At 41.0% G+C, this 15,580-nt stretch overlaps 1 protein-coding gene across 1 annotated transcript in view; it reads left to right on the forward strand.

Moving 5' to 3' along the window:
* The first annotated feature begins 1,919 nt into the window (after positions 1–1,919).
* Positions 1,920–15,580, forward strand: part of Cenpi (centromere protein I) — a 56,650-nt gene continuing 42,989 nt past the window's right edge. Inside the window, exons 1-4 of the mRNA XM_051142496.1 lie at positions 1,920–2,547; positions 4,187–4,324; positions 7,415–7,533; positions 7,826–7,933. Coding sequence (XP_050998453.1) covers positions 2,331–2,547; positions 4,187–4,324; positions 7,415–7,533; positions 7,826–7,933 — 582 coding nt within the window. The 5' untranslated portion in view covers positions 1,920–2,330. The remainder of the gene's footprint in view (positions 2,548–4,186; positions 4,325–7,414; positions 7,534–7,825; positions 7,934–15,580) is intronic.

Raw genomic sequence — 15,580 nt, forward strand, 5'->3', positions numbered from 1 at the left:
TCCGTTGAACGTCTCTGCCTCGGGCTCCACAGAAGCGCATGCGCGGGGCGGGGCCAGCGCCTTTGAATCTCAGAGGCGGCTTTTGGCCTCCCTGGGCTCTGTAGCCCGACAGATTCTCAAGGCGGGATGCCCAGAGACTGGTTTTGGGGTGGAGGCTCAGAGATCTTCTGGAATACCGTGACCAGCGAGGGTAAGACTAATCCTGAAAAGTATAGCTGGGATCGGAGTTTACTCTGGTCTCAGCAATCGGCCTAGTTCGGAGTTTTTTTGCCGGTTTCGTTGTTGGGTGGCCAGGGGAGGGGAGGACTGTGAATTGAACCACTAGAGGCGCTGAAACAGTTGGCCCAATGGGGTCATAATCTGCTCCCTGGCCCTTTTGTATGACGCTTCTGTCTAGGGACCTCTCCTTCTGATTTGAATTTCCTCTCTTACCTTCTGGTCTCTTGTTCTAGGGCGAAGAGAGTGAATGTCATTTCATCTAGATTTTCCCACTTGAAGCTAAAGCTTTAGTTAGAAGTCAGTTTTGGTTCCCCTCGTTCCTGTGTCTAAGCCTTTTATTGTTGTTCTGTTTTCTCTTTTTAACAGCCAACCCAAGTGCATATGCTTCTGAATTGAGCATCCAGGCTGCCTCTCAATGAATCTATCGTTTTTAACACTTTTACACAGCCTAGGCCCACTGCAGGTCAGTCATCTGCTTTCTTTGGCAAAGCCTGGTAAGTTTTCTCTGGTCTTCTCCACACTACGGGGGCGGGGGGAGGTCTTAAGTCTTTCTTCTGTGGTTTCCCATGACACTGGAAAGTCAGGGTCCCTACTCTTTGCTTACAAGACCCAGTAATGAGCTCCCTGGTTATTTTCTGACTTCATCTCTCAATGTTCCCCTTCACCCCTTTCACTCCACTGTGTTCATACTGGCGTCCACACGTTTTCTTTTAATGCACAAAGTTCTTTCTTGTTCGGAAGATCTTATGGTTTCCTTTCCTTCTTCATAAAATACTCTTCCACCCCATCTTCCTCTGCTACACATGGCCTTTAGAGTGTACCTTAAAGGCCACTTTAGAGGTGTCCTAATTGCTTTTCTATGTCTCTGAAGAGACACTATGACTAAGGCAACTTATAAAAGGACGCTTTGAATTTGAGGCTTACTATGCCAGAGAGTAGTGGCGTCTGTGACCATCATGGTGGCAGGCAGGCGTGGCACTGGAGCAGTAGCTGAGTGCTTATGTCTGACCCACAAGCACAAGGCAGAGAGCTAAGTGGGACCGGTGTGGAGTTTTGAAACCAAAGCTCACCTCCAGTGGCATACCTCCTCCAACATTCCTAATCATTCCCAAACAATTCCACCAACTGGGGACCAAGTATGCAAACGTATGGGCCTATTTTGGGGGAGCATTCCCATTCAAACCACCACAAATGGCCTTTTCTGAATACCTACTTCAAATTAGATTCCTGCTCTATCCTGTTTTTGTCATTTCACTGCACTGGTCATGTATTGATTCATTGGCTTATAACCCTCATGCCCCAGGGTAGGGTTTATGACTTTAGGTACCATGATGTTTTTTTTTAAGGATTTATTTATGTATTATTTGTACAATATTCTGCCCTCATGTGTGCCTGCAGGCCAGAGGAAGGGACTAGATTTCATTATAGATGGTTGTGAGCCACCATGTGGTTGCTGGGAATTGTGAGCCATCTCTGCAGCCCCCATGATGTTTTGTTTTTACAGCCATGGTGACTAGACTTATATTTGACATAAAGATGACACATAGTATTAATTGAATGTGTGAATTAATAAATGGCTAATATTACTACCCTGGGCACTAGTTAGCTTTTTTCCTTTTCCTTTCCTTTTTTTTTTTGAGACGGGGTTTCTCTGTGTAGCCTTGGTCATCTAGGACTTGCTTTGTCAGTGATCCGCCTGCCTCTGCATCCCAGACTCCTCGGATCAAAGATGTGTACTACCACACCTGGTTTAGTTACCTTTTTAAACTGTGCAGTTTTCACATAGAACTAACAAAAAAGGACTATAAAGATTGAAAGAAAAATCAAGTAGAGGTAGAAAAAAATAGGAGTGGAAAAAGATTGTAATCATAAGATGGTATGGTTTTGTACTTAAATGGTGTAGCCATTTTAAAAGGGAATATGTGCTGTCAGATTTTAATTGATCTTTATTTGCATTGGGAAGTTATTGATCTATTTCTGTTCAGGTCAAGTTATGTCTCCTGGATTCTTAGTCATTAAATACCGGTTGCATATGGGAATTCAAGCAAAAAAAAAAGGGCCATTGTCTCTAGCTAATTAATAGTAACTTGACACTTGTTTCTGTCTAGAGCATGCATCCAGCAATGGCAACTCAAAACTACTGGCTACGAAACAGAAATTCTCAAGGCATTAATAGTTCTCAGACCAGTCTCTTAGGCTGGACGGTAAAAAAGAAATCAGACAACTTGAAGAGTATCTTGAAAAAAAGCAATTTAGTGGAAGAACCTAAAGATGCTGATGGTCAAGATGAAGATGCTCTGCTAATAGCAGTAGAATACTTTCAGAAAGGTAAAAGCAGATTGTTTTCCTTATTTTGCTTTGTTTTGTTTAGATTTCATTTACTTTTTTATTGAGACTGTGTGTCTTGTATCCCAGGCTGGTCTGGAACTCACTTTGTAGCTGAGGGTGGCCTTCAGCTCCCAATCTGCCTGTTTGTGATGCCTCATTGCTAAGGTTACAGGAGTGCATTGCTTCATACGGTTTATGTGGAGCTGGGGATAGAACCCAGTACTTTTATCAACTGAGTTACAGCCCCAGGTACCAAAGCCCTATTTCCCTCTAAAATGATTTTAGTTCTAATTGCTGGATGTAGTGGTCCACGTACCTGTAATTCCAGTACTGAGGATAAAGCTTAGGTAAGAGGAACATAAATTCAAGACTAACTTGGGCTATATAGTGGGAAGCTGTCCAAAAATAATTCGTGTCTTTTTCTTAAGACTTTTTTTGAGACAGGGTCTCACTGTATAGCTCTGGCTGTCCTAGAACTTGTTATGTAAACTAGTCTGGCTTCAGACTCACAGAGATCTACCTGCCTCTTCCTCCTAAGTGCTGGGATTATAGGTGTGCAACATTACATCCATTCTTTAAGATCCTTTTTAAAGGAAATATATTTTTGTTTATTCAAAAGTTTATCTAATAGTCATTTATATTTACTATATAACACTATATATTCTATAAACAAAACAAGACATCTCAGTATAGATGGTTGGAAGACGCTGTGATCACCTGAGAATCTTTAAAATATATTCATGTTTATTATCTACCCTTAGCCATGTGATTTTATTGGTGTGGGATGAAACCTGGCACTGTGCCTTTTTAAAGGCTTCTAGTACTCTGGGGAGATGGCCCAGTTGCTGAAGTGCTTGTTTTGTTTTGTTTGTTTTGAGACAGGGTTTCTCTGTGTAGCCTTGGCTGTCCTGGACTCACTTTGTAGAGCAGGCTGGCCTCGAACTCACAGCAATCCACCTGCTTCTGCCTCTGGAGTGCTGGGATTAAAGGCGTATGTCACTATGCCTGGCGAAGTGCATGTTTTGTAACATAAGGATCTGAGTTCAAATTTCCAGTATGCATGTAAAACTCTTCGCATGGTATATATGCTTATAATGGCAGCACTGGGGTGGCAGAGACAGGAGACTCCCTGGAGCTTACTGGCCAGATAGTCTAGCCCAGTTGGTGAGCTCCACGTTCAGTGAGAAGCCTTGTCTCAAAAAAAACAAAAAACAAAGAACAAAACCAAAACCAAAACAACAACAACAAAACCCCAAATATGCCGAGTGATAAAGGAAGATTCCATCCCCATTGTCTTCTGTACACATACTTACACATACATAAAAAGGTTTTTAGGTAATTCATTACACTGCAGATTTTGGGAATTGTCCCACATTGAAAGAGGTTTTCATTTAAGTTGAATTTTTTCAGGTAGTATAGTATAGCAGAGATGTCAAGGCATGATGGAAGTTTTCTTCACTGAAGATTCTGTTGCTGCTGAGTATTGAGTAATAAACTCTCAAGTTTGCTTGTTTAAAGGAAGACATTTATTGCACTAGTCTACTCCTTTAACAGGTCCTTTAACAAGGTTGTAATTGTTGAGGATGAGCACTGAAAGAATTGTCAAGGTCTCACTGTTCTATATTGTTTCCATTTCCAGGTTCCAAGAAAGCTTCACTGAGTAAAGATAAGATCTTGGAAAAACACATGAAAACTGTGGAAAATGTGGCTTGGAAAAATGGCTTAGCTCCAGAAGCAATTGATGTTTTATTAAATGTGGCACTCAGTGGCAAATTCGGTATATTGAGCTGATACATTTGTCATCACTTTCCTGTTACCTTTGTCTTTCAGACAGTTTTGGTTTTTATTTGTTTTTTTTTCTTTTGAAAGGAAATCTAGTTTTTGTTTTTGAAAATAGCTTTTTAAGCCAAGTGTGGTAGCACACACCTGTAATCCCAGCACTCAAGAGAGGCAGAGGCAAGTGGATCACTGTGAGTTCGAGGCCAGCCTGGTCTACAAAGTGAGTCTAGGACAGCCAGGGCTACACAGAGAAACCCTGTTTTTCAAAAAAGTTTTTTTTTTTTTTTTTTGTGGCTGGAGAGATGGCTCAGTGGTTAAGAGCACTGTCTGCTCTTCCAGGGGTCCTGAGTTCAATTCCCAGTAACCATATGGCGGCTCACAACCATCTATAATGAGATCTAGTGCCCTCTTCTGGTGTGCAAGTGTATATGGAGGCAGAACCCTGTGTATGTAATAAATAAATAAATATTTTTAAGAGTTTTTTTGTACAGGATATTCTGATCATGCTTTCCACTTTTTCATATCCTCCCAGATAATCCCCACCCATCCCACTCCATGCTCTTTTTCTCTTTAGGAAAAAAAATACACAAATAAACAAACTACAATAGAATAAAACAAGCAAAGAAAAAAAAAACTAAGAAGCACATACACTCTCAGAGACACAATAATATAGTTGAAGTTGACTTAGAATTTGCTAAGTAGACTGGGCTAGTTCTGAATTGGCTTTGACCCTTCTCCCAAGTACTGGGAGTACAGACGGGCGCCAGTATCTTTTTTAAAGATTTATTTATTTTTGCTTTAAGTGTATGAGTAGTTTTGCTTGTGTGTGCCTGATGTCTTTGGCAGTCAGAAGAGTGTGTGGAGTACCCTCCTGGCATTGCTGATTGTGAGCCACCATGTAGGTGTTGGGAAGCAAACCTCTTTTCTCTTCTGGAGCAGCAAGTTCTCTTAACTTCCAAGCCCCAAGCCTTTGTGACTTTTTGTATGAAGTTGTGCATTGATATCAGTTACCTTAATCTCTCCAAAAGAGTAACCTAGTAAAATGATGAAGTGAGATTTCCTGTATTCAGACTCCTTCATAAGCCAAGAGGATTTATGTGCATATTGCTGAAAGTGACTAGTTACCACATCTTTACAAAGAAGATGCATGTGGGGCTCTTGTCACCAGATGCAGGGAAACATTTTTTAGCTTTTTTTTCCAGAACCATAGATAAATAATGTTCTAAAAGAGGACTTTAAAAGATCACTTAGTGTCTTTCATCACTTTACATTTATTTATCTGACAAGTTCCTATTTATACTGTCTTCATTCCACTATCTCTGACTCTGGCATTCAGGATGCTTTTCTCTTTAGTGTTTCCTGTCCTGTGTTCATTGGTTAGGGTGAGAGGGAGGCGAGGAGCTAAGAAATCCCACCTTCTCAGTCTTCTTTTTACTTTTAGCTTTCTCTCACTGATATCCAGGCCTTCAAGATAGCTTGTCTTCATTTTAATATGTATGGGCCACCGTGCTAGCTCAGCAGGCCTGCCTGCACTCCTGAGGACTTGAGTTCAGTCCCTGGAACCCACATAGTGGAAGATGAGAACCAATTCTCACTCTTCCACTAGTTGTCCTCTGGCCTCCACACATGTGCCATTGTATAGGGACGCATACGTAAACACACACACACACACACACACACACACACACACACACACGTAAACGCACACACATACACACACACACACACACACACACACACACACATAAATACAGAAGATGGTAAAACAAAAGAGGTGAAAACAGGCCCGGAGTGGTTAAAGAGACTTGATCTCAAAGCTAGAACTAGAAAAATCACATCTCCAAATTCTAGTTCTAGTGTTTATGGCCCACATTGCCACTGTTCTCTCTATTCGAATGGTATAGCTGTTAAACCTATGCTTTAACTACAAACCATTTTCTTGTTTTTGCATATTAATGTGTAACCTTCCATTCTGTTTACGGAAGTGGATGGGAGTGTGGTTTTATATGTTTGCACTTTAAAAGTAACACATTACTGAGTTCAGCATATTAATTTTTATTTCTGTTCTTTTACCTGATTAGTTCTATGTGTTCTTAGAAAGTTAAGCTAGTCTTCAATGGTCGATTCAGATTTTTTTGGTTCTCCCACCTTTTTAGCAATTTGTGTTTGGTTGGTTTCTGTTGAGATCAATTTCATTTTCTTTATTTTTTGAGACAGGGTCTCCTGACGTAGCCCTGGCTGGCCTGAAACTTGCTTGATACACCAGGCTGGCCTTGAATTAAAGAAATCTGCTTGTGTCTGTCTCCTGAATGTTAGGATTAAATGTGTGTACCACCATACCTGGCCGTTACTTTTTTATTTTTATGTTAAATTGGAATTTGCTGAGGTCAAAAGTTACCATCAGAATTCCTTTTTTCTCTCTTAGGCACTCCTGTGTTGTTCTCCATATTGGATCATTACATTTCACTGGGAAAGTTGAAATGTGTTTTTAAGAAATAGGTACACTAGAAATGGTATAAGAACAGCATAGAGCCTCTAGACCTATGGTTCTCATCCTTCCTAATGCTGCAACCTTCCTTTTTAAACAGTTCCTCATGTCACGCTGAGCCCCAGCCATAACATTATTTTGTTGCTACGTCATAACTGTAATTTTGCTACTGCTATGAATTGTAATGTAAACATCTGATATATGACCCCCAAAAGGGTTGAGAACCACTGCTTTAGACTGTAAACTAATTTCAGAAGTTACTAGAGGAAATGGAGTAAGCATAGCATTCTTCCCTTTGAGCTTGTGAAATGGCAAGCATGTAGTGGTGAGGCTGTTTTAAAGTTTAAAGAGGGTAGTGGATATAGGAATGGAAGATAATAAAAAATGAAACCTAGACACCTCAGGGAAATTGTTTTTTTAATTAATATTTTTTATTCTTGTTTGTTTGGTTATTTTTGTTGTTGTTGTTTTGAGACAGGGTTTCTCTGTATAGCTTTGGCAAAATAATTTGCTTTTTGCATTTGAGGTTTTGTGAATAATAGTAAAGGAACAATTGAGACACTGAAATCCAGTTTAATTTAGATTTGATCTGTTTTCCAGGGAATGCTATAAACACAAGGATGTTAAAGTGCATGATTCCAGAAACGCACATATCAGAAGATTCTGTGGTTAAGGCAGTATCATGGCTCTGTGTTGGCAAGTGTTCTGATAATACCAAGGTAATCTTTTTAGATATTTTGATGGTAAGTCCTTCAGAACCCACTTATGGGCTAGCAAAGAAGAGCCACTTAGGAAGTAATGGCAGTGGCCTTTTGTGCGTAACCTGTGGTTTCAGAACAATCTAGCTTGATAAAAGGACCATGTTCAAACTGAATTTGTTACTAAGAAATAAAAAAAATCTATTATCCTGTTTGGTGCTAGAAGCTTTTAAAATGGCACTGAGGAGGGATTAAAGCTCTTCTGTGACAATTAGCTGCATTTCTGTAAGGACTGTATTTTCTCTGTCAACAGGTACTTTTTTATCGTTGGTTGGTCGCAATGTTTGACTTTATTGATCATAAGAAGCAAATTAATTTGCTCTATGGCTTCTTTTTTGCTTCATTGCAAGATGATGCTCTGGTAAGTAAGCACTGATCAGCGTTAAGCTTCAATCAAATGCTATATTAGTATATGCTAGCATGCCTCCTAGTGTGTGCTCCGTACTTATTTTAAGATACATTAAGAATACAGAAAGTATAAAGAATTACACGGTAGACATCTTTGTTGCCTCTTTCACAGATTAACGAATCTGAGAAATTTGCTGTAGATCTTGTAAGGAAATAATGTTACAGATAGAGTTTTGTTGATTTAGCTCAGTGATTGCCATTTCCCCCTTTAAACCACATCAGCAAAATCTTTAGGGGAACTTACTCTGAATTTTCTTGACCCTGCAAAAATGACCTAAGAAGCAATGAGGAGATCATTATATTTCACAAGTTGCAAATGGAGCTATTTATTTTTAATAAATAGAATAATTGTTCCTGCCAAGAACATTAATACTGCCAAGAAATCAGTGTACTGTCTACCTAGAAGATTTTTTTCAAGGACGGTCAGTAGTTCATAGACCATGTAAGGCAGACATCTAACTTAATTCCTCTTGGCTTTGGGACTGGATTTCATGCATTGATTTTATTTGTGACAATTCATGTTGCCATCCTGTTTTTTGCCTTGTACTAGGTAGGCATAATTTTATTTTTCTATTGGTGCCCATGGAGTTTAGATGAATGTATTGGGTACCCTAGAGTTAGAGTTATAGACAGATATGAGCGTCTATGTTGGTACTGGGACTTGATCCTGTGTCCTCTGAAAGAACAACAAGTGCTCTTAACCACTCTAGTCACCAGATTAAAATTTAGCTTTCTGTAGTCCAGTAATGTAAAAAATGTAGCAAGGGAATTAAATGAATCATATGAAGGTAACAATTTAAGAATTGAATTGTGAGGTTAAAGAGGGCTCAGTGGCTAACAGCAGTGCGTGTTCCTTCAGAAGGCCTGGGTTTGATTCTCTTTGATCTGCTGTAACTTCAGTTTCAGGGGGATCAGGTGCCCTCTTCTGGCCTCTTCAGGCACTGCATGCATGTGGTACATAGACATACAAATGCGGACAGAACACCCTACACATTTTTTAAAAGTTGAATTATGAGACAAAGTAAAACAATAACACAAAGATAGTAATTACTTTACTATATTTGAGAATGAAACTCTGCAGAGTGATTAATAAAAGCATTATAAAAGATGTAAGCATTGGGCTGGGCCTTGGAAAGATGAATTGAATTTGGGATTTTTTTCTTTTAAAGACAGAGTCTCTCTATGAAGCACTGGCTGGCTTAGAACTTGCTCTGTACACCAGGCTGGCCTTGAGTTTGGAAATGTATGTGCTTCTGCCTGCCTAGTATTGGTGTTCCACCATGCTCTGTGACTTAGGGATTTGTTGGAAGTAAATAATATTTGTTTCCAGCCAAGCTGTGAGATGTGTAAATTGTGTTTTAGGAGACTTTACATATAGAACATCCTGACTTAGTGGGAGTTGGTATTGGGTGATAATGGTTGGTAAAACTGAGAAACGTGGGTTGAGAACAGATTGCAGAGGTTATTTGATTAGAGGTTGAACTTTGTTTTATTTTGAGACTGGATCTTACTGTGTAGCTTTGTCTGCCCTGGAATTTTCAATGTTGAACAGGCTATTCAAGAACTTACAGAGATCTATATGCCTCTCTGTTGGTAGTGGTGGGATTAAAGGTGTTTACCAGTACACTCTGCCTGAACTTTATTTACTCAGTGAGACAATTACTGAAAAAAATTAAATACAATATGTTGAAAGTAGTTTTATAGGAATTATATCTAGTAGTGCCAAATTGTATCAATTAGGAGAAAGACTACAGTCAGGTTGTCCCTCAGTGACACACTTCCTCTAACAAGGCCGTACCTCTTAATCCTTCCCAAATAGTTCCACCAACTGGGGACCAAGCATTCAAATATATGATGATAGTTTTGCTTTTGCTTTTGCCTTGTTTTGTTTCATTTTTGGGTTTGTTTTTATTTTTCTGGTTTTTCAAGACAGGGTCTCTCTGTGTAGCCTTGGCTGTCCTAGACTTGCTTTGTAGACCAGGCTGGCCTTGAACTCACAGCGATCCACCTGTCTCTGCCTCCCGAGCACTGGGATTAAAGGCGTGCACCACCACGCCTGGCACGGTTTTGGTTTTTTGAGACAGGGTTTCTCTGTATCACTCTGGCTGTCCTGGACTCGCTTTGTAGACCAGGCTGGCCTCAAACCCACAGTGGTCCACCTGCCTCTGCCTCCCGAGTGCTGGGATTAAAGGCGTGCGCCACCACACTTGGATTTTGCCTTGTTTTGAAATAAAGTTTTTATGTGTAGCTAGCCCCGACTGGCCTCAAACACATGATCCTCCTGGTTCTTTCTCAGGAAATGGCTCAGTGGGTAAAGGCCATCTTGCTGCCCTTACATTTTATCTATTCTGTGTGTATATGTGGTTGTGCATTTCATAACATGTGTGTGGAGAGGTAGATGGTGACTTGCTGGACTTAGTTCACTCTTTGCAGCCTGTGGGGTCCAGTGTCCAGTATTGAACTCATGTCATCAGCCTTGACAACAGGTAACTTTACCTCTTGAGCTATTTTGCTTGACCGTTACTGGCATTTTAAAATGAATATGATATTTTTAATGTTAAAAAAAGATTTAATTATTTTATGTGTATGAGTGTTTTGTCTGTATATACGTTTATGCATTATGTGCATGCCTGGTGTCCTTGAAGGTCAGAAGAGGGCCTTTGGTCCCCCAGTACTAGAGTTACAGACAGCTGTGAGCTGCCGTGTTCTTCAAGAGTAACATGTAGTCTTAACCACTGAACTAACTCTTAAAACCTTTAAGTGTTTTTTCTAAGTGACTTATATTTATGCAAATATCACCAATCTCAACAAATATGGGAAAAGGCTCTAAGGTTTTTTCATTTGTAGAAAATGGAAAAAAAACACTTGGGAGGCAGAGGCAGGTGGATTGCTGTGAGTTCGAGGCCAGCCTGATCTACAAAGTGAGTCCAAGACTGCCAAGGCTACACAGAGAGACCCTGTCTCAAAAAACAAAACAAAACAACAAAAAACCGAAAAAAAAAAAAAACCAAAGAAAATGAAAAAAAAATATATTGTGTTTCTAATGCATTTGTGTGAGTTTGGTTGTGTTCCTACCATGGTAAACATGTGAATGTCCGAGAAGAACTTTGAGGACTTGGTTCTTTCCTTCCACTATGGGTTCCAGGGATCAAACTTAGGACATCAGGCTTGTGAAGAAAGTGCTCTTTACCATCTCACTGGCCCCATGTTCTGTTTGGTTCATTCGCTTGTTTAAGACAGAGTGTCCAGTGTAGTCTAGGATCACTTGAATTTACAGCCTCCTCAGAGTGCTGGGGTTGTACTTGGAAGTAAGGTTCTGTGGCTAGCAGCAGGGCTTAGATTTTAAAAGCATTATTTCTTATTTTCATAGATTTGGATCGGATTCTGGCTGCATGATGACTCAGATGTGACAGTTAAATATTTGCCGTCAAGGCAACTACAATGTATGAGATACATATGGATTTCCCCTTTCTAGATGTGATTAAAGGAGAATGTCACATTCCCCATAATACTGGCTGGAGCCTCAGGCCAGCAGTTGTGTGGCATTCATTTTATATTCAACATGATGAATAATATTGCAAATGGTGCATATCCTAGGGGTATGAGGGAATGAATTTGTACTGAAATCTAAATTATTTCTTCTTATAATTATGCTTAGAGTCTATCTGGATCCATTTCTATTTTGTTGTTGTTGTTGTTGTTTGTTTGTTTGTTTGTTTTGAGGCAGGGTTTCTCTGTGTAGACTTGGCTGTCCTGGGCTCACTCTGTAGACCAGGCTGGCCTCGAATTCACAGAGATCGTCTGCCTCTGCCTCCTGAATGCTGGGATTAAAGATCTGTGCCACCACGCCCAGCTCTGGATCCATTTCTAAGTGCAGAAAAAGCAGTATAGATTATGCTATACTTCAAACTATAGGGTAATGACTACTAATATACAAATTCATTTAAAGAATATTGTTTAAAAAACATGTATTGAGGGAAGCAAGATGGTGCCAAACATACAGGATATCTGATCTGCAGGAAGGAGACTAGGGACAAGACTGGGAGCTACAGATCACAAGACCTGAAGAACCCTAGGTGTGAGAGGGGTCTGCAAAGTGCAGAGCACAGCTGGGTCGCACCTTGGGCCACCCAACTGGCCCATGGAGGACGAGTGACCAGTTCCTAGAGTCTGGATCCATTCCCACCAGTGAGGTGCTGCGTTACGCTATATCAGGGACTCAATATCTGAGACTGAATTGTGGGCGGTGTAACTCCAGCCTGGAGCTGCTGGCCTGGGAAAAACACAGGAAAACAGGTGGTTCTGACCTCAGACTGACCCTTAAGTCCTGAGAAAGCCCCAAGGGCAGGCGACCATACCAGCACAAAACCAAAGCTCAGCACTGAGCATGCTTGCCTCCCCTATGCGCTCTGTCTCTCTGACCCATCTGTGGGCCCACTGGCCCAGGGGGAGCAAAGAGTGTGGATCGAGACCTGACAGTCCACAGAGGGACCCAGGGCCCACAAGGGGGCCCAGGCAGTTGTGGACACTCCCTACAGCCATAGCTCCAAAGCTGCACACTGGAATTGACTGATCTAAGGCTACAAGGTCTGAATGGACTGGGCAGAAACCTCTATCCCAACAGACTGTTCACACACACATGTAGCCAGGACTGATGTGGCCTGAGAGGACCGGGCAGATGCCTAGCTAGCCACCACAGCTCAGTAGGGGCTCCCACACTCTCAGGAGGGTCTGAACTGGCCTGAGGGGATCGGGCAGAATACTAACCCCCTGCCCCAACCCAGGGAACCATTCCTTCAAGTGCTGGCGGAGCCTGACCAGTTGCCGAAACCCAGAGGAGTACTCACACATGCCCAGACAGTACTGAACTGGCCTGAAGGGATTGGGGCAGAAGCTCAACCAACTCCCACAAGCCAGTGGGCAGTATCTGCTCTCTCAAGTAGGACTGAACCTAGGCCCCCCAGCCTGGACGGATCAGGTAAAATCCTAGCTAACCTCCACAAGCCAGCAGGGGTTCCGGCACTCCAGGGCTTACTGAGCCTTGGCCCCCAGAGCCCCAGTGCCCTAGTACAAGGGTTTCAAACCCAACCAAAGGCAGGATAGCCAGCTTTATCTACACTATATTGAACTGATCTTTGGGCTGCAGAGCACCAACACCAGCTTCTACTGACCCAGTGGGGAGCCCAGGGTGTGGAGTAAAGTCCCCTGGAGGTGAAACCAGGTCACCTGCCTGATCCAGAGAAGGACACCAGAAACTACCTCTCAATGTCAGAGACAACAAGATGATTAGAGGTCAGCATAAAAACATAAACAACAAAAACCAAAACAATATGGCATCTCTGAATCCCAACTATCTCAAAGAAATCAACCCTGAGAACTCAAACACAGTTGAAACACAAGAAAATGACCTCCAATCCTTAGTAATGAAGATGATAATGGAGGAAATGAATAAAATCCCTAAACAAAAGCAGGGAGTTACAGCCAAACAGGTTGAAGACATTAAAGAGGCCTATACAGAGGCACTGGAAGAAACTCAGAAAAATCATATGAAGGACATCAATAAAACAGTTTAGGATATGAAGATGAAAATGGAAAAAATGATAAAAGCACAGATAGAAGAAAGCCAGGAGCAAGAGAACTTAGAGAAGAAAGCAAGTAATGCACACCTAATCTTCTCTAACAGAATTCAAGAGATGGAGGGACGAATCTTGGGAGTAGAAGACACTATTGTAGAACTTGAAACAACCATCAAAGAAAATGGTAAGTCTGAAAAATTTCTGACACAAACCATCCAAGAAATCAAGGATACCCAGGCTTTTGCATGCTAGGCAAACCGTCTACCAAATGAACTATGCCTTCAGCAGATGGACACTTTAAATGAAGAAGATCAGTCATCTAGTAATTTAATAAAAAATGTATCAAGTAGATCCTATTTGATAGACTGTAGAGCAAGCTGTTACTCAAATTATGGAAACTCAGAGACAGAACATCTACTTAACATGAACAGAGTCTGTGCACAGATTCTTTCTACCCAGTAGAAAATGAGGCATCACTGAAGGTGATATTTTCAGTAATAAACAATAGAATAAAATGCTGTAAAGTGGGAAATCAGGACCAAAGTTTTAAAACGTTTATGTGTATTTGTGTGTACCTGCGTGTATATATTTGTACATTGTGCAGACAGGTGCCCAAGGAAGTCAGAGTGGGCATTTATATCCTCTGGAACTAGCGTTACAGGTGATTTTGAGCCACTTTGTTGTGTACTGGAAGTCAAATTGGGGTCCTCTGTAAGAACAAGTGCTCATAGCCACTAAGCCATCACTGCAGCTCCTAGGATAAAAGTTCTCATTTTGTATCTTAGTAAACAAGATCTAGTACTGAAAGGAATGTTTATTTTTTGTTTTGTTTTGTTTTTTGTTTTTGTTTTTGTTTATTTTTCAAGACAGGGTCTCTCTGTGTAGCCTTGGCTGTCCTGGACTCGCTTTGTAGACCAGGCTGGCCTCGAACTCACAGAGATCTACCTGCCTCTGCCTCCCGAGTGCTGGGATTAAAGGCGTGTGCCACCATGCCTGGCTACTTGAATGTTTAATTTTTAAAAATTACTTCTGGAAGTTTTACTGTATGTATTCATTGTACATGGAACTGTATTACATCAGGACATTTTCATACAAGTATATATGACATTGAGCATGTTCCCTAGACTTTGCTGTCTTGCCCTTTTCTTATCCTTCCTCTCACTGATCAGTTCCCTTTGTTCCCTTACACAGTTTTGCTTCTACTTTCAAGTCCTATTTACATATGTGATTTCATGTTTTTATGTTAAAAAAATCTATGAGCCACACATGAGAGAAAACATAATAGTTGTTTTTCTGAGAGTGGCTTAATTCTCTCAATATGAGTATCTCTTGTTATACCTATTTTCTGGCAAATGGCATGATCTCAATCTCAATTATGACTGAAAAATTCGATTGTGTATAAATACCACATTTTTCTAAGTAAATTTTGGTTAAAATTTTGTTCAAAATAGTCTATATTGTTTTTATATTTTAAAACAAAAATTTTAGGCTGGAGGGATGGCTTAGCAGTTAAGAGCGTTTGTTGTTCTTGTAGAGGACCTGGCTTTAGTTCCCTACACCCAGATGATGGTTTATAGCTATCTGTAACTCCAGTTCCAGAGGATCCACCCTCTCTGGCCTCCAAGGGCACCAGGTGGGCATATGGTACACATACATACATGTAAGCAAGCAGTCATACATATTAAAATAGGTCTTCAAAAATTTTAAAAAGAGAAGCATGGGAGAATAGCAAAGTAGAAGGATCCAGAGGGTCCTAGAAACCTACAAGTAGAACATTATGATAGGCAGATTTGGGCCCAGGGGTCCTGCTCAAACTAAGGCACCAGCCAAGGATAATACAGTCCATAAACTTTAAACCCCTACCCAGATCTAGCCAATGGTCAGAACATTCTCCACAGTTGAGTGGAGAGTGGGATATGACTTTCTCACGTACTCTGGTGCCTCACATTTGACCATATTCCCTGGAGGGGGAGACCTGGTGGCACTCAGAGGAAGGACAGCAAGTAGCCAAGAAGAGACTTGAT

Source organism: Acomys russatus, chromosome X, assembly GCF_903995435.1.
Source record: "Acomys russatus chromosome X, mAcoRus1.1, whole genome shotgun sequence".
NCBI classification, from domain to species: domain Eukaryota; kingdom Metazoa; phylum Chordata; class Mammalia; order Rodentia; family Muridae; genus Acomys; species Acomys russatus.